The sequence below is a fragment of the Silurus aristotelis genome (genome assembly GCF_946808225.1).
Source record: "Silurus aristotelis genome assembly, chromosome: 29".
Taxonomy (NCBI): domain Eukaryota; kingdom Metazoa; phylum Chordata; class Actinopteri; order Siluriformes; family Siluridae; genus Silurus; species Silurus aristotelis.
The window spans coordinates 7,422,795-7,448,051 of NC_139602.1; the positions used below are offsets into that span (position 1 = coordinate 7,422,795).

Consider the following 25,257-nt stretch of genomic DNA (forward strand, 5'->3'; position numbering starts at 1 on the left):
CATTTCCAGCAGAAAGATCAAAAACAAAATATTTAGAGAGCCAGCTTCAAGGATTAAGGAAGGCGTGTCCGAGTTTTGGTTGGTGAGACGGGGAGACAGAAAGACAGATAAAGACCTGAAGGTAGAAATACATATTCAAAGCGGTTTATTATACATTGTAAGAGCAAAGGTTTGTGGATACCCGACCTGTGAGCTGCTTGAACATCGCACCTTTATAATAATAATAATAATAATGATAATAATAATATCCAGTCTATTGGGAAGATGTTCTGCTAGATTTGGTGGAGATTCGCTGGAGACTTTGTGGACATTTGGTGAAGATTTTGTGGAGATTTGTGCTTAGGTACTGACGTTAGGTGAATGTATGTGGCCTAAAATGTACATGTGGACCATGAACTCCATTTCCCAGCAAGCACTACAACCTACAAACATGGCAGCCACCACACTTTGACTGAGCACACCTGGACTGAATTACACATACACACACATAAGCACTTATATTCCCGCTGATGTTTTAAAAGACTTATTCATTCCCAGTTTGTCTCAGTCTATTCTTATCCTGTTTATTCGGTAACTACAGCTCCGATTATTTTTTAACTACCAGGGAATGTATGTTTGAGTGTGTTTACCTTGCGAGCTTTGCGTCTCCTGATACTGAGAATGTGCAATACAGGACTGTGGTCTATGCTGAGAAGGGAAAATAGAGAATAAATATAAATAAAAAAAACTTTTGATTAATAAAAATATTAATACATTTTTTGCATGAACAAAAAAGATTGGATAAGAACAAGTAATATACAAGTATTTCAAATATAGCTACGCTATAAGGTTTGTGGACACCCGACAATAACATTGGGTCTCCATTTGATCTTAAGATAAGAAGCTTCAATCTTCTTGGAAGATGTTCCACTAGATTTTGTCGTGATTCAAGTCCTGATGTAGAGTCAAGGAGGCCTGGAGTGGTGTTCAAATTCATCCCAAATAGAGTCAGAGCTCTGTAGCAGGAGATCTTCAACATCCTCCAACCCATGAAAAGCAGATCTTCATGCAACAGGTTTGGGTCTACTAGTTCAAGTGAAGGGAAAATTTCATCCGAAACAATATGCCTTTCTCCAACATTGTCTGGAGAAATCCACATATGGCAGATGACCCAAGTCAGCACTTCACTCTCGTCCAACACACCCATCCACATGTTAATCCCTGGTTTGTACCAAGAGTCAGGCTCTCGCTCGGTTGGTGCACTTAGAACCATTGTGCCAGTTTTACTCGCATTGTTACTCAGGCAAGGGAGGATATCAGGGAGAGCGCTTTATTCTGATCCCCGAAGTCTCTCTGGGGAAAGCTTTCCACCCTCCGGGGTACTTTTAGGATTGCTAAAATACAAACGCTAATCATAAGATGCCCATTGTGTTGGATTGCAAACACAAACCGAAAATGCCTTCAGAGAATTACTAAAAATAAGGATCTGGTGTTTGTGGCGGCCTTGGAAATACGACCGCCTTGGCTTCAGACCTTCAGACCCTACTTGCATGCTAAGTATCTTTGCGTATATTTGCAAACCTACTGTAAGACATTCATTCTCCTTGTACACCTCAATTTTCTATATTTTTTATAAAAAGTACCTCTGTATGTTATTTGTAAATTTGCGGTAGTTTGCCTGTAGCCTCACTTAAGCTTTACATTGTACAAACGAAAACTTGAAACAAGATATGTAGCCAAAAAAAACCCTAGAACGAAGCGTTTGGAGATTCAATTGAACGCTATGGCAGCACAGAGTTGCGACAAAGCTTGATCTTTACTGAATGCTGGTGGTTTTGGCATAATTTCTAATATACATATACAGGACATGCAACAATATTGGGACTTTCCAGCCATATCTGGTTCCTCCCCAAACCGTTTCCACAATGTTAAAGGCACACCGTCATACCTGACGCCTTTGGATGCGTTAGCATGGAATTTTCCTTTTAACTTGAACAAAGAGACCCGAACCTCATTCATCATCATGATGCCGCTGTGCACAAAACCAGCTTCAGGAGATCGGAGATGAAGACCCCCTTCTATAGCGCTCCATCCCAATTGAACACCATTTGAGATGAATTGGAACGACTCCCCAGGTTTCCTTACCTAACCTACATCACTTCCTGGAATAAGCACAAACCTAAAAAAAAACTACACAAAATTTATTGTAACAGCTAAATGTGAAACACGGATCTTAAGCTCAGGTGTCCACAAACTTTCGCGTATGTTCAAAGCGTCGGCTCAGAATAACTTCTCCAGCCTGCTTCAAAATCCCGAAAGGTCTAAGAACTTACCCTCCTGTTCCAGGTGGATCTTCTCCGAATTGTGACTGGAGAGTGGGTCGGCCTGTAAAAAAAAAAAATTTTTTTTACATTTTATGAACTAAAAGGGTGTTTATGTGCAGTTACACCAATCTGCCATAGGGGCAGTGTTGTATAGGTGTAAGAGCTGGAACTCACTCGACGCAGATCTTGTTCTGTTTGTAAAACTTGTGTCTGGCGGTGAAGAGGCGTGCGATGTACTTTGCCATCTCCATATCTTCCTGAAAAACAAAGGAGAAGCCGGTAAGATCTCAGAGTTTATCAGGACGAGCCGTACGCTTTTGAGGCGGCCTTGGCAAATGCGCAGTCTCAACACTGACCATGTGGAACATGATGGTGTCGTCTTTGCTGGTTATCTCCACCGTGATAGCCGACTTGTTGTGCCCGATGGTCCCGATGTCCTTCCACCTACGTGAGAGCAAGCGAGTCAAGCTGACTTTTTTAAGTGTCTGAAAGCGTAGGAACGGGAACGGCTAGCAAAACTAGCTGTGCGCTAATGGTTATCGGAAGAGGAGGGTCAAAGTTCAGTCTCACCGGTGAAGCATGAGCGATCTCCCGTTTCTGTGCTTGGCGAAGATTCCGATGAATGAAACGCCAATGAAGATGTCGTTCGTGTAGTTGTCCTGGAGAGACGAAAAACGAGACACATAATCGAATCCTAATCGCACATGAACGCACAATTCTGGATACAGAAATGTGTCTTACTTTAGCCGCAAACGTCTCCTGCCCAAATCCATCCAGTTTCTCCACCTCTTTAATGTAAAGCAGCTCTGCATCGGCGGCCTGCATCTGGCTGATGTGTACACAAACAAAAACACATAAATAATAATGAATGCTGCTATTCCAATGAATCAATATTTCTTAATGAATCCTGTTAGTCCAATCTAATCCAATCTAATCTCATCTATCAATATATTAAAAATGAATTCACTTCACTTTTTTCACATATAATGTTTACAATGTTCTACAAACAATACTGACAATGTAAAAGAGGTTTGTTGTACATCACGTGTACGTATTTACACTCAAATGTATGACATTCAAAATTGCGCTCAGGTGTATCCTGTTTCCACTGATCATCCTTGAGATGTTTCTACAACTTGATTGGAGTCAGTTTAGTTGATTGGACACGATTTGGAAAGGCACACACCTGTCTATAGAAGGTCCCACAGTTACAGTGCATGTCGGAGCACAAACCAAGACATGAAGTCCAATGAATTGTCTGAGACAGGATTGTATAGTGGCCTCCATCATCCATAACTGGAAGAATTTGGTACCATGAGGACTCCTTCTACAGATGGAAGCCACTCCTCAGTAAAAGGCACGACAGCCTGCCTGGAGTTTGACAAAAGGCACCTGAGGACCCTTAGACCATGAGAAACACAATTCTCTGGTCTGATGAAACATAGATTTGGCCTGAATGTCAAGCGTCATGTCTGAAGGAAACCAGGCAACGCTCATCACCTGGCCAATACCATCTTTATAGTGAAGCATGGTGGTGGCTGCATAATGCTGTGGGGATGTTTTTTAGCGGCTCAGGATCGAGAGAAAGATGAGTGCAGCAATGTACAGAGAGGTCATTGATGAAAACCTTCTCCCGAGCGCTCTGGACCTCAGAATGGGGCGACGGTTCATCTTCCAACAGGTCAACAACCCTAAGCACACATCCAAGATAACAAAGGTGTGGCTTCTCGACGACTTTGTGAATGTCCTTAAGTGGCCCAGCCAGAGCCCAGACTTGAATCCGATTGAACATCTCTGGAGAGACCTGAAAATGGCTGAGCACCGATGCTCCCCATCCAACCTGATGGAGCTTGAGAGGTTCTGCAAAGAAGAATTGGAGAAACTGCCCCAAAATAGGTGCCAAGCTTGTAGCATCAAACTCTTGAGGGTGTAATTGGTGTCCTGGAGGAGCTTCAACAAAGTATTGAGCAAAAGCTGTGAAAACTTATTTCTTTATTTATGTTTGTTTATAAATCTGCAACTTGTTTTTATGTTGTTTTTGTGTGTAGAATAATAATAAAAAAAAAAACAATTAATGAATCCATATTGGAAATAAGATGTAGAATAACAAAATGTGGAAAAAGTGAATTGATGTGAAAACTCTCCAGATGCATTGTATATTTCTCAATGATTCCTGTACTTCTGAAGTTGTCTAATCTAAATCTAATCTACTTGATGCAATCAATATCTCTTAATAAATTCAGCAACCCAAACTTCTAATCCTAACAATCAATATTTCTCAGTGAAGTCTGTACTTTTTAACTAATCTAATCCCAGCTTTTCTATAAATTTAGTATCTCAATGAACATCTAATCGAATCTAATCTCAATCTAATCCATGCAATGGATATTTCTCAGTGGATTAATCTGTGCTAATCTAATGAGTCAACATTTCTGAATGAATTTTGTCATTCTAATCTATGTAATCCGTATTTCTCAGTAAATTATTTTCTGATCTAATCTAATGTAATCCAATTTGATTTATTTATTAGTATTTTTCTAAGAATTACACTTTTTCGATCTAAACTAATCTAATGTAATATACAGTATGTAATATATATCTCTCGATGCATTCTGCTTTTCTAATCTAGTCTAATCTAATCTGAACCAATATTTATGTAATCAATATTTCTCAACTAATTCAGCTCTTTTAATCTAATCTAATCTAATCGGTTCTATTTTTTAATAAGTTCTGTTCTTTTAATGTAATCAAATGTATGCAATTAATATTTTTTTAATAAATGCTGATCTATTTTAATCTAACCTAAATCTAATCTCATCTACACCAGCTCATTCTATAATCTAATCTGCACATCATAATAATCTGAACTAATCTGTATTAAGGCATTATTATTGTTCTTTACTAGTGACTCTTGTGTTCTTCTGCCACTTTCTGAGTCCAGTCGTCCAGCACCTCGTCAACGTGCGGCCAGTTCTGGAGAAGAGACAAAGAAACGTGTGAACACACACACACACACACACACACACACACACACACACACACACACACACACACACACACACACACACACACACTCAAATAGCTTTTTTTTTTCTCTCTTTCCTGGAATTGTTTATGTGACGCTCAGGTATGCTGCTGCAGTGTGAAAGAAATGCATGCCCTGAGGCACACACACACACACACACACACACACACACACACACACACACACACACACACACACACACTACACACTTACCACTGGGAACAAAACATATTCCCTGAGGAAATCCTGAGACGGATATTGAGTGAAATCTCCGAAGTCGGCTGCAGAGAGACAAAAAAGAAAAATCAACACATGCACTCACACACAGACACACACAGACACACACAGACACACAGACACACAGACACACACACACACACACACACACACACAGAAACTACTCATTTTACTTCTTTCTGCATTCTCTATCAGATTTTTTTTTACAGAAATTTTTTTTTTTCAGGATGCTTTTCTCTGACTCGGATCCATCGCAGTTGTTCCTCAAAGAGACGCTTTTGAAGAACAACTCGCCTCCTGCACACATCTGTACATATCTAAACAAATGACAAACAGCTGAACAACATCGGCCAGCGCTACAAAGCACAGTTCTCCAATCAGCATTCAAATCTGATTGGCCGGAAGATTTGGATTGGGATTTTGATTTCTCAAACGAAAGCGTTATTGTTGCCATAGTAACAACTGAGGACTTGAGTACAGAAGGAGTCTTCAGTTTTTTTCTTCTGGGAAGATGTTCCACTAAATTAGCACAGATTAGATCCGAATAATATGGTGTGCGGATTAGATCATGAGAGATCATTAAATTAGACTAGAAGAACAGAATACGTTGAAAAATGTTGATTGCATAGATTAACTTTCTTAAGCAAAGAATTTATTAGGGAATATCAATTCATTCGATCAGATCAGATTAGATTAGATTAGATCAGAACAACAAAATTAATTGAGCAATAATAATTCTATAGATATGATTGGATTAGATTAGATTAAAAAAGCAGAATATGTAAAAAAAAATACTGATTGCATACATTACATTAGATAAGAATAGATTAAAAAAACAGAATTTACTGAGAAATATATATATATATGCATATATTAGATTAGATTATAAGTAAATAATTCATTAAAAGATTTATTAAATTATATAAGAATAGAACAGAATTTTCATTTGTAAAAAAAATTGCACAGATTACATTAGTTAAGATTAGATTAGTCTAATTCCATAGATAAGATTGGATTAGATTAGAAACACAAAATACATTAAAAAATATCGATAGCATAGACTAGATTGGATTAGATCATACAAGAAGAGCTGAATTTACTGGGAAATATTGATTGCATAGATTAGATTAAAAGTAAATTAAAATCTATTGAGAAATATCAAATTATTAGATTAGATTAGAAGAACAAAATCTACTGGGAAATATTGATTGCATAGATTAGATTGCTATTATTGAAGCATTCATTCATTAGATTAGATTGAATTTGACTAGAAAAAGCAGAATAGATTGTAAAATATTGATTGCATACATTAGATTGGATTAGATTAGAAGAGCTGGATTTACTGAGAAATGTTGATTGAATAGATTAGATTAGATTTAGAGTTCTGTAAGTAATACTTATTCCATAGATAGGATTGGATTAGATAGAATTAGAAAAGAAGAATACATTTGGAGAAATATTGAGTGCCTACATTGGATGGGATTAGATTAGAAGATATGGATTTACTGAGCAATGTTGATTGAATAGATTAGATTAGATTTAGAGTTCTTTAAGAAAAAGTAATTATATAGATAGGATTGGATTAGATTGAATTAGAGAAGAAGAATACATTTAGAGAAATATTGAGTGCCTAGATTAGATTAGCTAAACTGAATTTACAGAGAAATGGAATAGATGAGATTAGATCAGATTTGGAAAAGATTAGAAGTAGAGAATTTATTGAGAATTCGAATTCCATAATGACAACATTGGATTTAATTAGATAACAAAAGCGGAATCTATGAAGAAATGTTGACTGCATCCATTAAATTAGATTGGATTGGATTAGATTAGAGCTCTAGAGCAGAGAATCTTTCACATCTTCCAACCAATAAAAAGCAGATCTTTATGGAGCTGGTACTTATGATGAAGCCCAAAACCCTGTGCTACAAATCCACATTTTTACTTTATATGGTCACACCGTATATCTGCCTACGTTCTGCACCTAAGTTTCATCCTTTAAAGCGAGGAACTGCATCAAACCGGTGTGCTTGAAGAAAACGTTATCTCGTCCTTCTTGCGTTTCATAGCTATCTTTCCGTTTAAATTCTAGCACCGTAAGCCAGCGACATGTTCTCCCTCTTGTCTTTCGGTGTTTACATTCCCTCGTGAGCTGCTGGCTGGATGTTCTGATAGTGCTTCAAGTGGATAACTGCTCTCCTGCTTTAAAGACCATATTAGGTATTACAGCACCGGGCTACCAGTAAATCCCCCCCCCCCCCAACCACCACCACCACCACCACCATCACCACACACCACACACACACACACACACACACACACACACACACACACACACACACACACACACAGACATGCTGATAATTACCCTGGACGGCGAGACCGGCGAGTCGAATGCCCTGCTCCACTGTGCAGTGAAGACGTCCATCGAGCACCTCCTTCTTCACCTGCAGGTAGTACTGATACCTGAAAGACGCAAAAACACCCAATGGACACGATATCGCAAAACACACACGTCTAAAAGAAAAAAAAAAGGTCAAGTTCTGCCTATGAGGCCATCAAAATCAACAGTGTTTTGAGTTGGAGACACCGGCGCCCTCTAGCGGGGGCGTCCGATAAGATCAGGATTTTTATGTCCTTCGATTAGACAGTCAGAGAGCGCGTTAGCCCAAGCTGTAGCAAACTGCACAAGATCGAATCTATTCATGTGGATTTAATTGCTGCTTATTTTTATTCCACAACGGTTGACAGAGAAGAAGAGTTCAACACACACACACACACACACACACACACACACACACACACACACACATATATATATATATATATATATATATATATATATATATATATATATATATATATATATATATATATATATATATATGCGCACATATGGTGGTACACACTTCCCCGTCATGATCACATTGTAAATGTCCGGTTGGTTTAACGGTGCAGCCGTGTTTGTTTTTTTTTTGTCCTGAGACTCCACCCACCAAACCACACCAGCTCCTCCCCCTGCAGTGGGGCGGCGGCCTGGTTTGGTTAATGAAAGGGTTGCCGTGGCACTGGAATGGCCTTCTTGCTGCATAATGACTGGTTTAGAAGTGCAGGGCAGAGACAGATTACAACCTCCGACTAAATAACGGTTTAAAAAGACAGAAAGAGAAAGAGAGAGAGAGAGCGAGAGAGAGAGAGAGAGAGAGAGAGAGAGAGAGAGAGTAAAGGAAAGAAGAAAAGAGTAAAACTGAGTAAAAATAAGTAAAACTTGAACAAACTAAAACCATATTTTGTCTGCTTGATATGTGTGTGTGTGTGTTTGTAAGAGAGAAAGTGAAGTATGTGTTTGTATAAAAGTGTGAATGTGTGTGTGTGTGTGTTTGTGTGTGTGTGTGTGTGTGTGTGTGTGTGTGAGAAAGAGTGAGAAAAAAGAGTATGTGTGTGTGTATATGTATATATATATATATATATATATATATATATATATATATATATATATATATATATATATATATATATATATATATATGCGCGTGTATGTGTGTGTGTGTGTGTGTGTGTGTGTGTGTGTGTGTAGGGAATATGAGCTTAGAGAGAGAGTGTGTGAATCTGTGAATCTGGAGGCTGGAGGTGCTTTCCAGACTGTATTTATGTTTTGGCCTGTGGTGTGGAATAATCATTGCTAAACTCTGTGTGTGTGTGTGTGTGTGTGTGTGTGTGTGTGTGTGTGTGTGTGTGTGTGTGAGCAGAAATGCCCCAGAAAGCTGCGATTTCAAGGCTACCCTCGACAAAACAAGTCCAGGTGTTGCTAGACTGCAGCTCATGAAGGAAGAATGCAGGACTTAGAGAACCTGAGTGTGTGAACAAACACACAGAAAGTAAAGAATGACACTGTGTGGAAGCTTCACCCATTTCACCCGCCCCTTACTTCATGCCACCACATTCAAATCTTTCGCCTCCAGGGGGCGTGTTCGGGAAAAAAAACTGTCATCAATTTTCTTTCAAAAAAGATTATTGTAACTAGATTATACTTAAAACAAACAAAAACATTTTTCTCTTGCACACACACACACACACACACACACACACACACACACACACACACATACACACACACACACACACACGTTGCACATCAACTTCTGACCTCAAAAGCAACAAACTTTCAAAAATAATATGAAGGCATCATGATGATAATGTAACTATTTATTTATTTATTTATTTATTTATTTATTTGTTCATTCATTTTTTGTCTCGCTACATAGTTTTATTACTAATTAAAAAATTTCAAAACTAATTCTAATTCGTTTAATTCTGATCTCAAAACTATATTTAGCTCAATTGGATTTTTTTTGTTTAAATTTTCAAACATTATTAAATTTTTTTTCTTTTTTTTCCACACATTTTTAGATCCTTTTTTAACTTTTCAATAAGGAATTTTTTTTTATTTAACTGATTATTATCCCCTTAATGCTGTAAAAAAAATATCTAAAAGCTTTGAAACCCCGTCTTTCCTGCGGTTTCCAAAAGTTTTCCCATTGACGTTCCAGGAAGCAAATTCTGCGAGAGAAAAAAACAGGCGATTCGATTCTCGATCGCACATTAAAGATGCACGTGAAGCAGCTACCGAAGCCTTTTGCCTTTTAACGCATGGTTCTTTCACAAACAGGACTTAGAAAAGTTTGTTTCCTGTTGTGTGTGCAGGATGTTACAGCTCTACCTCTGCCATGTTAATCTGCATTCTATGTGACTCTCAGGACACGTCTCGGATCTCTGTAGTGGTACGTCGTATTCATGTAGCGAGAAAAACAGCTTAGCGAAGAGAAATCAGTCGACATAGAAAATATTGGTCGCAAATGATTGGTCAGTTTCTAAATAATCAAATTAAACTCTATAATCTACTAATAATTATATAGCAATGCAAATATGTTCAAAATGATAGCAAATGCTAACGTGTCTACGATGCACACTTTTTGAAATCGACGCATCACATTGTTAACTGTTATGTCAATACACCGATGTGAACACAGTCACACACACACACACACACACACACACACACACACACACACACACACACACACACACACACACACACACACACACACACACAGCTTGAGGTAATTTTCCCAGCTGCAGTAGTAGTAGGCCAAGCTTGGATTGTGTTTCACATTCATCAGATGCGCTCGCTTGCTTCGTTTCAAACACACACACAGACACACACACACACACACACACACACACACACACACACACACACACACACACACACACACACACGTTGACTCAGGCCAGGTGTGAGACATTGACCTTCAGTGTTGTCAGGGCTAACAAGCACTTTGACACGGCTGACTGCTTAGCCAGCGGGGCTGGACAAGCACTTTGAGTGTAACTCCTACACAAAGTGTGTGTGTGTGTGTGTGTGTGTGTGTGTGTGTGTGTGTGTGTGTGTGTGTGTGTGTGTGTGTGTGTGTGTCGGGGTGTAGAGAAGAACATGATAAAAGTGGTGAGAACCGTCTTTTCCTGAAAAGCAGACAGAATCTATCAACAATCTCTGTCACACACACACTCACGCGCATGCGCGCGCACGCACACACACAGGCAGTAAAATATAAATAAAAAAATTAAAAAATTGTGTCTGGTCTGTCTGTAGTTGGGTATGATCAGAAGTATTTGGACACCCAACTTTTCCGGACACATCTCCAAAATGTTCCCTCAAAACTTGAAGGCCCACAGTTCTATCGGACGTCTTCAGATGCGGTAGGAGACCCAAACCTGGTCAGGTGTCCACAAACTTTTGGGCCGTACCTGTAGTTTTTCTTATTTATGAATCGAAAAATATGAACAAAAAGCACACTAAAAAGCACACAAAAAAGCAGATTTTTCTGCAGTTTTTTTCTGATATATATATATATATATATATATATATATATATATATATATATATATATATATATATATATATAAAATTGTTTTTTTTCCCTCAGGATCAACTCGATGGAAGTGAGAAAAAAAAGATGAACACACGCTGGCCGTGAAAACGAGTCGGTACTCGGACCTCTCCTTTCCCCTTTACCAAAAAACAGGGCTATTCTTGAAAAAGTACACTGTGTGTGTGTGTGTGTGTGTGTATGTGTGGAGTGTGGGTCCTCCTACGCCAGGCAGCAATGCCAACATTCCTGTGTGACTCCTGAATAGCGGCCAGACTCCCAAACACACAGGGTGCAGTGTTCCCTCCTCTCTCTTTCTTTCTCTCTCTCTCTCTCTCTCTCTCTCTCTCTCGCTCTCTCTAATACACACACACACACACACACACACACACACACACACACACACACACACACACACACACACACACACACACACACAGACCATTCATTGTTCGTCTCCAGCCCCCTGCCCCTTTGCCCTATGACCTACACACTACCAGACCTCCAGAGATGTCTGGGATACCGATCAGTGCTACCCCTACCTACACTTCTCACACACACACACACACACACACACACACACACACACACACACACACACACACACACACACACACACACACACAGACCATCAGACTTTCCAGAACTTTTTACAAAAAATTGCATTCACAAGTGTCTTGAACTGATTCGAATGTTATTTATTTATTTGTTTGTGTATTTATTTATTTTTTTTAAAGGGGCAAACTGTAACTTTTTTTACAGCCCGTCTTCTGCAGCAATACGTCGACAAAAACATTGGCACAACCTCCTGCTTCCCTCCCGAGCTGACTCTGATCCGACATATGTCTTAGGAATTTCATTGTAAAGAAAAGAGACGGGATTGAGGTCTGGCTGGGGTGGAGGTGGGGTCGAGGGCAGGGGACGGGGCTAATTTACAGGCCAGAAATATGGACACATAGGGCTGTGATAAAGGAAGCAGCCAGCTCGGTCGAACGCTTGCAATGACGTTTGCAGGCAGAAATACACATAAATACATATATACATTGTGTGTGTGTGTGTGTGTGTGTGTGTGTCTGTGTGTGTGTCTAAACAGTCACAAAGTGAGACAGAGGACAGCTATTTGTCACACAGTTAGAGCTTGGACAGGAACAGGCCAGCTATACGGGAGCTGTCTGGACATGAGGAGACTTTTCCTCCTCGAAGCAACACACACACACACACACACACACACACACACACACACACACACACACACACACACACACACACACACCAGATAAATAAAAGAGGGACAAAAGGGGTGAAAGAAAGCACATGGGAGGAGAGACCATAGAGAGAAGGTGGAAAAGAGAGAGAAAGGAAAAAAATTAAAATAGGGAAAAATTATTGCATGATTGGGAGAAAAAAAAGGAGAACAAAAGAAACAAAGGAAGGGAGAAGAGAAGAGAAGAGAAGAGAAGAGAAGAGAAGAGAAGAGAAGAGAAGAGAAGAGAAGAGAAGAGAAGAGAAGAGTGAAAGGATGAGAGAAAGAGGAAGCCATATGGAGAAAGAAGTAAGGGATGATGGAGTAACAGATGATAGATAGATAGATAGATAGATAGATAGATAGATAGATAGATAGATAGATAGATAGATAGATAGATAGATAGATAGATAGATAGATAGATAGATAGATAGATAGATAGATAGATAGATAGATAGATAGATAGATAGATAGATAGATAGATAGATAGATAGATAGATAGATAGATAGATAGAAAGAGAGGTTAACAGTGAGCCACTAATACACAGATGGTCTGACCAGCTGAGGATGAAAGAATAAACCACACACACACACACACATGCAATCCTACACAGACCCACACTCAGTCACACACATACATAAGTAAAACACAGATGTTCAGACAGATGGAGGTCAGTTAAACGGTTACACAAGCACTTTGTGGGTACATGGTATATATACACACACACACACACACACACACACACACACACACACACACACACACACACCTGGTGATCTCTTGCTCAAGGCGCGAGACGTTGGGAACGTAGAACATGACCCCGAAGTACAGCATGGGCTCGTTGCCGAATTTATCCAACTGCTTCTTCAGCGGCTTCTCCAACTCCACCCACCTCTGCACCTGAGCTTTAGAGTGAAACCACAAGCCGAAATAATGTGTCTGAAAAAGACAGAGAGAGAAATAGAGACAGAGAAAGAATGAGAGAGAGACAGAGAGAAAAAGATAAATAAATCAGCAACAAACTCATCTATGCATGTGTAACATATGTAACCTTATACCATTGAGATATATATATATATATATATATATATATATATATATATATATATATATATATATATATATATATATATCAAAACATTTAATTAATTATGTACATCACAATCACTTTGTCTGCACGTTAAATGTCACCTTTGTTCACAAAAATATCTTCAATTTTATTTGAATTATTTGCTAAAAAAAAACAGGTCCATACACTGCTCCTGTTCTGTGCATGGGGCAGCATGAGTCCCGCCCCAGTGGACCTCTGTTGGCTCTTCTCATTATAATTTCATAGCAAAAATAACCCTGTGGAGGTCAGTGCATCAGTCGGAGTACTGCGCTACGACTGCACGACATCTGGAAACAACTGGCAAATCCTAAAAACTGAAGAGTATTAAAACGGAACGCAAGTATTTGTTGAATGTCGGCTATACAACAGAAAAATAAAACCTATGCAAATGAATAAGATCAGATCCACGCGTAGCACGACGGAGTCAAAACGCCAGCCATTCGATCAAAACGTGGTTATAAGAAAGCTCATTATTAGACTTTACCTCGGTAGACATCACCATAGCAGATATCATTACATGTTGCTGTTATAATAAGCTTCACTCTTCTGAGATGTTAATTAAAAAAAATAAGAATATGACCTTAAACTTGCTTCCACTAAACCTGTTTAGCATTTACACTAAAATCACTTATAAAAATGCTCAAGAAATCCTCTAAGTTTTGCGTATGCTAGCTAGCAAACATGATTTAACAGTAATCCTGTCACGGTAGAAATCCCTTCAGCTTTATTTTGGTTAGTTAGCTAGCTAGCATTAGCAGGGGAATACTAATATTACTAAACTATTATTACTAAAAGTCGCTTCAGAAAATCCTGTCAGTTTTGTGGTTGTAAGTTATGCAGCTAGCATAGCTGGTTAGCTACAATTAGTTAGTGATCTAGCTAGCGTTAACATTAAAATCGCTTAAGGAATCCTGTCAGTTTTGTTTTGGTTAGTTAGCAAGCTAGCATCAGAAGGCATATATTATTAATACTTTCCAATCACTTCAGAAATCCTTTAAGTCTGTTTGATGGTTGTAGGTTAGCAAGTGAGCTTTAAATGAAAATGAAAACAATAGGTATAAAAATGCGTAAGAAATCAGTTTTGTGTATACTAGCTAGCAAACAAAATTTAACACTAATCCTGTCGGTTTGTTTTATTGTTCGGTAGCTAGATAACATTAACGGTATAAATCTATTCAGGAATCCTCTCAGTTTGGTGTAGCTAGATAAATAAATAAATAAATAAATAAATAAATAAATAAATAAAATAAAATATGGATATGACTTAAACTGACATGTAATCCTGTTTTGCGCCTGCTAATTAGCTAGCTTGCATTGATGGTCAAATCTCTTTAGATATCCTGTCAGCTTTGTGTATGCTAGAGTGTATGCTAATATTAGTGTGTATTCTATTTGAAATGAAGGCAAAGTTTCATGCTACCAAATCCAAATTTTATGCTAACAGTTTGGTGGAAGGAACTACATTAGCCTGGACAACACCGCATTAATATAACTGTTCACACTTAGACATTACTGTAGACAAAACAACACTTCAAAATGCTTGAAGTTCTCCACTACACCCATGCCGACTCATGCTAGCTACTAATATCCTAAAATTCCAGTCACAAACGCATTTAAATCCAGTTCTATCCAGTTACGTCTCCATATTTTTCTCCGGTAAACAGCAACAAGTTCAACAGGGTGTGTGTGTGTGTGTGTGTGTGTGTGTGTGTGTACAAACGTAAGTGTGTGGGTTACCTGGGGGCAAAAACTGTGCAACACACCTCAGTTTAACTTCATTTAATCTGATGTCATCAAAAAAGCAAACAAACACACTAGAACACACACTGGAACACACACACACACACACACACACACACACACACACACACACACACACACACACACACACACACACTGTTTTGGCTAGTCAGCTCATTAGTATTAGCAGGAGACTTTGAGAATCACTACTGAAATCCTGTATAACTTTTTTTGTCTAGCTAACTAACATTACCAGTTAAAAAATGTTAGGTAGCTACACTATTTAGCTAGCTTCACTAAATTTGGTTCAATAATTCTGTCAGCTTTGTTTCGGTTAGTATCATTATTAGGGAAAATGTAATATTACTTCAGAAAATTCTGTCAGTTTTTTGGTTTTAAATGTTACGAAATCCTCTCAGTTTTGTGTACCCCGCCTACTTCCTTACAACTAATTTTATCAAATAAGCGAAGTATGAATATGACGTTAGACTTGATTTAACTGATCCTGTGTTGTGTTTGCATGTTAGCTAGCTAGCAATAACACTACAATCGCTTTAATTTAGGTTAGCAAGCTAGCATTAAAAATTCAAACAATCGTTATAAAAATGCATAAAAGATTCTGTACGTTTTGTGTATGCTAGCTAACAAACAAGAATTTACAGTAATCCTGTTTCTTTTTTTAATAGCTAGCTAACATTAATGGTTAAAATCTCTTCAGGAATCCTGTAATTTTTGTATATGCTAGCTAGTTAGCTTCAATTGACAAAAATAAATAAAAATAGTATAGATATGACTTAAAACCGACATCATATAATCCTGTTTTGTGCTTGCTACTTAGCTTCCTACTAATAATGTTAAAATCTCTTCAGGAATCCTGTCAGTTTTGTGTACGCTCTTGCATATGCTAGTGATTGACAGTGATTAAATACTATATGAATAATAATGATTGACACTCCAAAACAAAATCTCTATGAAATGAATGTTAGGTCCAACTTTCAAGAGAAAGTTCTACACCAGATGAAGATTTTCTGGTGCGATCTAAGAAAAAATTTTCTTAAAAAAATATAGTTTTTTTTTAGCAACACAGTCACTTCCTGGCAAATGAAGTGGTTATAAACCAGTCAAGCTCCTCAATGTCTTTTGCTGCTGCCAGAGAACTTCTCCCAAGACAAAAAAAAAAAGGTGTGGGAACAAGTTATGGTAATTTTCCTGCCAAATGGTCTGCAGTGATACTAAACACCCAACTGATTCCACATTAGCAGGCTACTGGATGTAAAGTTCGACGATTTGAAACGGTTTGGAAGTGGTAGTTTGATGCTTAAGATGTTGGACTGCTAAGTAGAAGGATGTGAGTTTAAATACCAGCACCACCAATATGCCAATTTTGGGCCCTTGAGCAAGCAGTTGCTCAGTGTATAAACAAGAACTACAATTTCCTGGATAACGTTTTTATAGGCAGAAATGAAAATATTAGTGAAAATAATAACAGATAAATGGTGGGCCTATGTCCAGGGAGACAAAGTTTTGTGAAAATCTTGATTCTGATTGGCTACGATAATTCATTTCCAATAACAGCAGCTGTTGGAAGGGGTCTCCAGTGCCAGCTCAACAGGAACGTTTTTCACCACTGGAAAGTCTTCACTATGGAAAAGACTGTTTATAGCTGCTATAATGTAAGTAAGATCAGGATTTAACTATTTGTACCGATACTACAGACACTACAATAGCACAGTGTACTGTGTACCACTGTGTATAGTGGAAATGACAATAAAAGCCTCTTGACTGTTGGACTGATTGGAAGGTTGTTGGTTCAAATCCCTGCACCGCCATGCAGCCACCGCTGGGCTCTTGAGCAGTGAGGTCCCTAGTGGTCAACAGGAAGGTTTTCCACCACAGGAAAGTCTTCAGTTAGGAAAAGACTGTTTATAGCTGTACTATTTGTAGCTATACTACAGTATATTGTGTTACTTAATTGCTTTACAGAAAAAAACAAACAAACAAAAAAAATACCATTTTAAATTGAATATTTTTTTAACCAAAAAAAAATTTTTATTAATTTTTTTTCCGTTTGTTTATTTATAACCATAATCGTTAAAAATAAATGATTCTAACAATATAGTAAATAAATAACATAATATAATATTATTAAATTATAACATAATATAATAAAATAATTCATGATGAAATCAGTAAACAAATAAAATAATTTACAATAATAATATTTATATTTATTTATTTATTTGATTGAACACTGATTATGTTAATTAAATGCTACTAAAATGGAATAAAAATTTAAGCCAAGAAATACAAATATAAAAAAAATATATAAATTGTAAAAAATATTGAATAATAAAATTAATAAAATGATGACGTTTTTATTAATTAATAAAAAAAACAATTAGGCATGAAAAATGATTACTGTAAATGTAATAAATAAAATAAATTATAATAATGTTGGAAGCAAATAATTTTTGTTGTACTACATTCTTCAGTCCAGCTGTATTAATGAGCTGTTCCATATACAGTGTGTGAGCTCTGTGAATGGTTTGAATCAGTCGAGGTCATGTGCCCTATGATGGTCGTGGGAGAAGACAGGAAACGTCAAGGACCTGCAGACTTACGACATTCAGAATGGCTGGGAAATTTCACAACAAGGTGGGAATATGCTTTCAGACTACACACACACACACACACACACACACACACACACACACACACACACACACACACACACACACACACACACACACACACAAAACTTCCAGCCATCCACCGATCCATATATGCAGTCATCTGAGCTAACTGAATGAACAGAAAGGCGAGCAGTTCTCCAAAAGTTCACCAGGAAATATGAGCTGCTCTCCTCAAGCAGCCCGGAGCGACATGTCAGGATCGTGATCAAAGACTAAATATGAAACACACACACACATTTTATTACACAACACAAGATCCTAAACATCCAGCATAAGATGAGACGGAGGTTCGCCAAAGAGAAACTTCAAAAATCCAGACCACTACACCTTTACATTTTCTATTTAAAAGACTTAATGGCCAAGAAAATGCTAGCTAAATAAAACTAGCCATGATTAGCCACTAGCTGTTAAGTTTGTTAAGTCCTCACAGCTCTCTGGGTTTGAAGTTTACCATGATCTCTCTGTGTTTGTGTTGGTTTCTTCCAGGTTCTCTAGTGTCTTCCTAACTCTCTAGGTCAACTGGCTTTGCTAAATTGCCCCTAAATATAAATGAGTTAGCAAATTGTTGAGGATATTGTCCTGCAATCGGCTGGTGTCCAATCTAGGTTGTAATCCAGACTTGCACCCCATACTCCTATGATCGAGTCTAGGTCTGATCAGGCCGCAGATTTTTACATTCAACGCATTTGGCAGACGCCCTTATCCAGAGTGACCTGCATTTAAGTCATTCATACAACTTGAGCAGCAATAAGGTTAAGGCCTTTGCGCAGGGGCTCAGAAGTGGCAGCTTAGTGTGGCTGGGATTTGAACTCACAATCCGAAGAGTCCAAAGTCCAAAGAGCGACCAGCTCCCCTGACCAAGATCAAGCACTAAATAACAGTGAATAACGGGATGCTAGTCTTAGTGGTATTTCGTGATTGGATTAGGAATCTACCTATTGCGTAATATGTTTGGCGTTTCCTCACCTCTCTCAGCTCGAGACGCTGAGCGACTGCTTCCAGGCATTCCTGACCCGTCCCCTCGACAGACAGCGTGCACTCGATCATGTGATTGTCCAGCAGCTGGATCCGAATCACAAAGCAGTTTTTGCTCAGCACATTGTAGCGCCTCGTACGAGGCAGCTTCAGCCTGAAAGGCATGGCTGCACAGGATCACACCAAGGTCACAGGGGGTCAAAAGAATTACTTTAAGCGGGTCTATGCTGTCTGTCCTGCCCAGGGATGGCCACACCCCCCAGTGAAGTAGTGCACTCTGGGGAGGTGAAGTCCCATTCCGAGAGCAAGCTGAGGGGTGGACAGGACGTGGGATCCTGGGAGCTGCGGAAAGACATGGGAAAGAAAAATGTTACAGTATGCAGGTTCGAAAAAAGGAAACAAAATGATTAGCGTCTGGATTTCCAGACATGCGTAAACACTTAGGCGGGAGCAAAATTTTTTCATTTGAGGCTTGGCTCAATTGGAAAACTTGGTAATCAGCACGCATCGATATGACAAAATATAGAGGCTAATAAAACGAAATTATAAAAAATAAAATGACAGCAAAAATTCTGTATCAGCCATTATTCTCTTCTCTCTTTCACTCTCTTTCTCTGTCTGTCTGTCCTTCACATTCTTCACATCTTTTGATGTACACCACATAAAGCAGGCAAGCTGAAGGCCCCTTTGAAGTGGGGGCACATGTATACTGTTTCTAAAGAGAAGGCTTCACCCTACAACCTCTCAGCCTTTCTTTCATTCTTTTCTCTCTCTCTTTCTTTCTCTCTCTCTGTCTGTTCTTCTTCATTCATTCTCTTACTTGTGTAGCCATATTTGGTTGGCTAAGTTCTCTTACAACTAGCAAAGAGAAGAGAAGAGAAGAGAAGAGAAGAGAAGAGAAGAGAAGAGAAGAGAAGAAAGGAGAAGAGAAGAATGTGTCAGTGCTTGTCTAGGTGCTAGTGGCGGGGTGCAGGCAGGCAACCTGGATCGCAGCCCAGATTCCACTCTCTCCTTTTGCTGTAATAACATAAGCACACCTGACACTTGAATGCCCAAGGGAACTTTGTGTATGTCTGTGTGTAGCAATGCAGAAAGATGAGACAGGGAAACGTAACAGAGAAAACTGAGGAGCCTTCCTACCCTAAACACTTGCTCAAGTAACCAGCTTGCTACCCTAGTACTACCTTTGACAAACCCCCCTAGAATAACTTTAAGCAATCTGCTCAACCCACCTCCAGAGTTGCTACAGGTTTGCGTCTTAACCCAGGAGTGGGTCAGAACTCCTTACTTAGTCTGAGGGCTCCTTATCGATTTGCAACAAGAACGATAGTATCTATCTGATATCATGCAGAACGTCCTACCTAAACTTTTTGCCACAGATAATGCAGGTTTTCTTCAGAATTCCAAGCCCCAAAAGCAGTTCCGGGTGGGTCCCCTACCCAGACTCTGGGTTTCATACTTAAAGCTAGCAGAAGTCTGAGGACCCACTTGTTAAGTTATATGGCTCATGACTCTTTCAATCCAATTTCCTGCTACCCCAAAAACATCTTAGCCTTGACTTGTGCCAAGCAAGGCCACTACCAATGAATTGAATGCAAGTGAAATCTTTGCCCCAGGACTGCTTACACCAGCTCAACAAGTTTTGCTCTAAGCTTCCTATCCAAGAAGATACCCATCCCAGTACTGTTCTGGGATCGCTGTATTAAGGCTCAATCTCTTCTTATGCCTTGCTTGGATTTTGTCTTCATATCAGAACCATGCTCCACAGAGTGCTCTCAAACAAGCCTTCTTTAAACTCATTTATAGATTCATAGATAATTTCCCTACCCTGGAACTAGCTGTGAGAAAAAGTGTTGATTAGATCTATCAGCAACCAAACACCCTACTCCAGGGCTCCCTCTGTATTTCTCAGCTCAGACCGCAAAGTGCCCACTGATCCACCAAAGTGAGTTCTTTTAAACCTGTTTCATTTTTCAACCCTAGAAGCTCAGTGACTTGGTCAGGGCTCCATAAACCAGATCAGCAAGCAAACCCATCCCTTACCCAGAGCCTCCTAACTGAAAATCTGTATGACTGTCTTTCGCATCAACGGTTGTTTAAAACATAAGCTGGAGCTATTATAGTGTTACCATGCCCTTTTCTCCAATCTAAACCAACACATTCATATTGCACCCACAATCTCACACAAAAAAACCCCCAGAGACCTCGGGTACAGAGGTTAGATGAGGTTTAGACAGCTATCTGTGCCGTCTTTAGCTGACCTCGACGAATCTTGTTTTCCTGAAAAAAAACGAGCAAAACAATGGAGCTGCCCTTTCACACAGCCAAAGCTCACCGCAACGGTTTTTCAACGCTCTCGTACCAGCACAGGGCTATTTCTAAGCACGTATAAACAGTAAGCAACTTGGAACTTGGTAATTTTGTGGTTTTGAAAACATAGAGCCAGAGCAAGAGAATTACTCCTACACTCATACACACACACAGGAAGACACACTCATAAGTTTCAGGTCATGAGGTTCTGGGTTTCCAGCTGTGTCAAAAAAGCCAAGCCATTAACACATGATTACCCATGACACCAACTTATTTCAGCACAAAAGCGCAGACCAAAAACAAACCTATAATCAGATCGCAAAGCAACAATTCGAAATACCGACGAGGGTTTACTGTAGTTTCCACTACAAAACACACGGACTTGCCAAGCCGAACACATCCAAACACGCCCAATAAGACTGAACCGAGGTTAGAAAATGTGACTGCCTGCTGACAGCATGTCTGTGAAATGACCCAAGAATACAATCGTTCACGTCTGAAAAAATATATATATAACCTGAATTTATGCAAATGTGCATAACATTAGATTTAATGAGGACTTTCCTTCTTTGACCTATGACCTGGGAATTATCCTGTCCGAGGCTTTCTAACATGTGGATAAATAGAGACAAATCCCTTTCCGCATTTAGTCCCTGTGTTCTGTTATAATAAACTCCATTCTTCTGGAAAGATGTTCCACCAGATTTTATGGAGATTTTGTGGAAAATTTGTGCTACAAAATACAATACATTTGGATGAAAAAAAGACAATATAGTGACAAGATTCACCTATGATATTACAAATTGCAAATTTAATTGAAATTACGCATATAGAAGTTTGTGCTCCCATATGCCGAGATGTCAAATTCTGGCCTCACACACACACACACACACACACACACACACACACACACACACACACACACAATCTCAAACAAACACACATACACAATCTGTTTTTCCAGATGGACATTGCGGGGTCTTGTAAGAATTTCCCGAGAACAGAGAGCATCTTGTTTCGCCATTCCTGTTTCCCCCTCTTCTCATCTACACACAGAAGGCAAGAGATGAAAAGACGCTGCCACCCACCCACAAACACACACACACACACACACACACACACACACACACACACACACACACACACACACACACACACGATCTTCAATAGTGTAATTGAGTTCACACCTGCTGTTCATGTCTGAACTTCTACACAGCATGATGTGTGTGTGTGCGTGTGTGTGTGTGTGTGTGTGTGTGTGTCACCATGTTTGCCATACTACACTATATTCTGCTGGTGTCAGCGTATTTTGGTGCAGGTGTCGAGTGAAAGAACTCATTTATAAACGCTAAATTGACAAATAGTTCCATAATTTCTGAAGCTTTATAATATGGAAGCGATAATCAAAGGTAGCTGAGCGTTATAAGAGACTATTACATGAAGTGGAGGTGAAGAACGATGCGTTAGTCATTGTTTACTTTTATAATTAGGTTCACTCTTCAGGAAAGATGTTATACTATATTTTGTGGAGATTTTATGGAGATTTGGTGGAGACTCTGTGGAGATTTTATGGAGATTTGGTGGAGAATCTGTGAAGATTTTATAAACATTTGGTGGAGACTCTGTGGAGATTTTATAGAAATTTGGTGAAGACTCTGTGGAGATTTTATGGAGATTCTGTGAAGACTCTGTGGAGATTTTATGGAGATTTAGTGGAAAATCTGTGAAGATTTTATAGAAATTTGGTGGAGACTCTGTGGAGATTTTATGGAGATTTGTTAGAGATCTTGTGGAGATCTGTGTAATGCTTAATCAGTTACAAAGGTGTCAGCATAGTCAGCTACTGATGCAGCTGAGGTGATGTAAGTTGACCTGGGAAAGTGTTCCGATTCATCCCAAAGATGTTTGAAAGGGTTGGATCTCTATAGCAGGAGATCTTTTACTTCTCCCAACCCATTGAAAGCAGATCTTCATAGACCTGGCTTTGTGGAGAGGAGCAGGTTTGGGCCTCCTAGTTCAAGTATGCTAGCGCATCCAAAAGCATCTTAAAATTTGAATAGCGTGACTTTAAGTGCAATTCTGTACCCACACAAACATACACGCATATACACACAAACACACACACACACACACACACACACACACACACACACACACACACACACACACACACACAGCCCCAGGGCCGTTCGGCTGACTAACACATATAACACACACTGACTTCATCTCAGGAATCTTTAAACTGGCTTCCAAGAAAGAAAAGAGTACAAACGAACTTGGCAACACACACACACACACACACACACACACACACACACACACACACACACACACACACACACACACACACACATATCCCATACTAGGTGTTCAACGCTGCAGACAGGGATGGTTGGGGGATGAGTGTATGCTACTGTCTGCACCGAAACTTCTTGGGCATGTGTTGTTTTAAAGCTGCTGAAGGTCTGTCAGAAAACGATAGAGAGAATCCAAGGGGGGAAAAAAACAACAAACAAAAAACAAGATTAAAAAACTGATAAAATAGAGAAGAGGAGAAACAGCAGAAGGAAAAACAAGACGAAATAGCAGACGTCTGGGAACGCGATAAATGAGAGAGGACAGAAACAGAGGAGTTGAAAGAAAAAAAGAAAGAAAAATAGAAAGAAAGAAAGAAAGAAAGAAAGAAAGAAAGAAAGAAAGAAAGAAAGAAAGAAAGAAAGAAAGCTTATATAGAACAATGAGAACCAATACCTGTGCTATACCTGTGAGCTCCTGATATGCAAATGAGCTAAAGTGAGCGGGGTCATGATGGGACACCTGACATTTCCTCTAATATGTGGTTCTTCCCCAAACTGTTCCCTCAACCCTGGAGGCACACGGTTGTATAAGACGTCTTTGGATGCTGTAGCATGGAATTTTCCCTTCGCTTCAACAAGGAGACTCAAACCAGGTCCAGCATGACGATGCCCCTGTGCACCATGAAGATCTGCTTTCCATGGGTTGGAAAATATGGAAGATCTCCTGCTCTAGAGCTCTAACCCTATTGGTATGAATTTATAGCCCCACCCCTTGTAGATGAAGCACAAATCACCACCAAATCTCCACAGAATCTAGTGGAACATCTTTCCAGAAGAGTGGAGCTCTTAATACGTGTGGAACGGGACGTTCAAAAATGTTGCTCACACAATGTATTTATATGGAGTTCCAAAAAATCTGAACTGACCGAATAAAGAGAACAAATCTCTCATGGAACATTGCAGTGTGTGTGTGTGTGTGTGTGTGTGTGTGTGTGTGCAAGAGTGTGTTATCAGCCACTGCACATGGACGGGTAGAGGAGTGTGTGGGATAACACAAACATAAAACCATGTGATCATCCCATGTCTCTGTTTTCCTTTCCTTCTACTCCCTTTCACACACACACACACACACACACACACACACACACACACACAATACTATAAGAGTTATCTAAGAACGGTTTGCTTTGTGATGATTAGTCGAATAAACACCATACTTTTTTACACACACACACACACACACACACACACTTCTAACCACCCAACAAGCCCAGCACTATGTATCTGCATGTCACACACAAAAGAAGGATCATTATTAGTGGAATCGTCTCAACACTTCACTCTTGTGAATTCCTCTCGGGTGTAAACAACGTTGTCCCCGGTCACTCAGGA

General features: G+C 39.2%; 1 protein-coding gene across 2 annotated transcripts in view; it reads right to left on the bottom strand.

Annotated features, from left to right (window-relative positions):
• The window catches only part of LOC310722491 (tyrosine-protein phosphatase non-receptor type 14-like), a 38,269-nt gene that overhangs the window by 7,500 nt on the left and 5,512 nt on the right, over window positions 1-25,257 (bottom strand). Inside the window, exons 1-12 of one of the 2 annotated variants that reach the window (XM_083534965.1) lie at window positions 23,932-24,034; window positions 19,250-19,600; window positions 13,509-13,678; window positions 7,934-8,031; window positions 5,542-5,609; window positions 5,206-5,276; window positions 3,045-3,132; window positions 2,874-2,962; window positions 2,660-2,747; window positions 2,478-2,560; window positions 2,313-2,364; window positions 630-687 (exon numbers count right to left, since the gene is read on the bottom strand). In XM_083534965.1, coding sequence (XP_083391091.1) covers window positions 630-687; window positions 2,313-2,364; window positions 2,478-2,560; window positions 2,660-2,747; window positions 2,874-2,962; window positions 3,045-3,132; window positions 5,206-5,276; window positions 5,542-5,609; window positions 7,934-8,031; window positions 13,509-13,678; window positions 19,250-19,423 — 1,039 coding nt within the window. In that variant the 5' untranslated portion in view covers window positions 19,424-19,600; window positions 23,932-24,034. Of the gene's footprint in view, window positions 1-629; window positions 688-2,312; window positions 2,365-2,477; window positions 2,561-2,659; window positions 2,748-2,873; window positions 2,963-3,044; window positions 3,133-5,205; window positions 5,277-5,541; window positions 5,610-7,933; window positions 8,032-13,508; window positions 13,679-19,249; window positions 19,601-23,931; window positions 24,035-25,257 lie in introns of those variants that run through there. The other variant, XM_083534964.1, reaches the window with a different exon arrangement.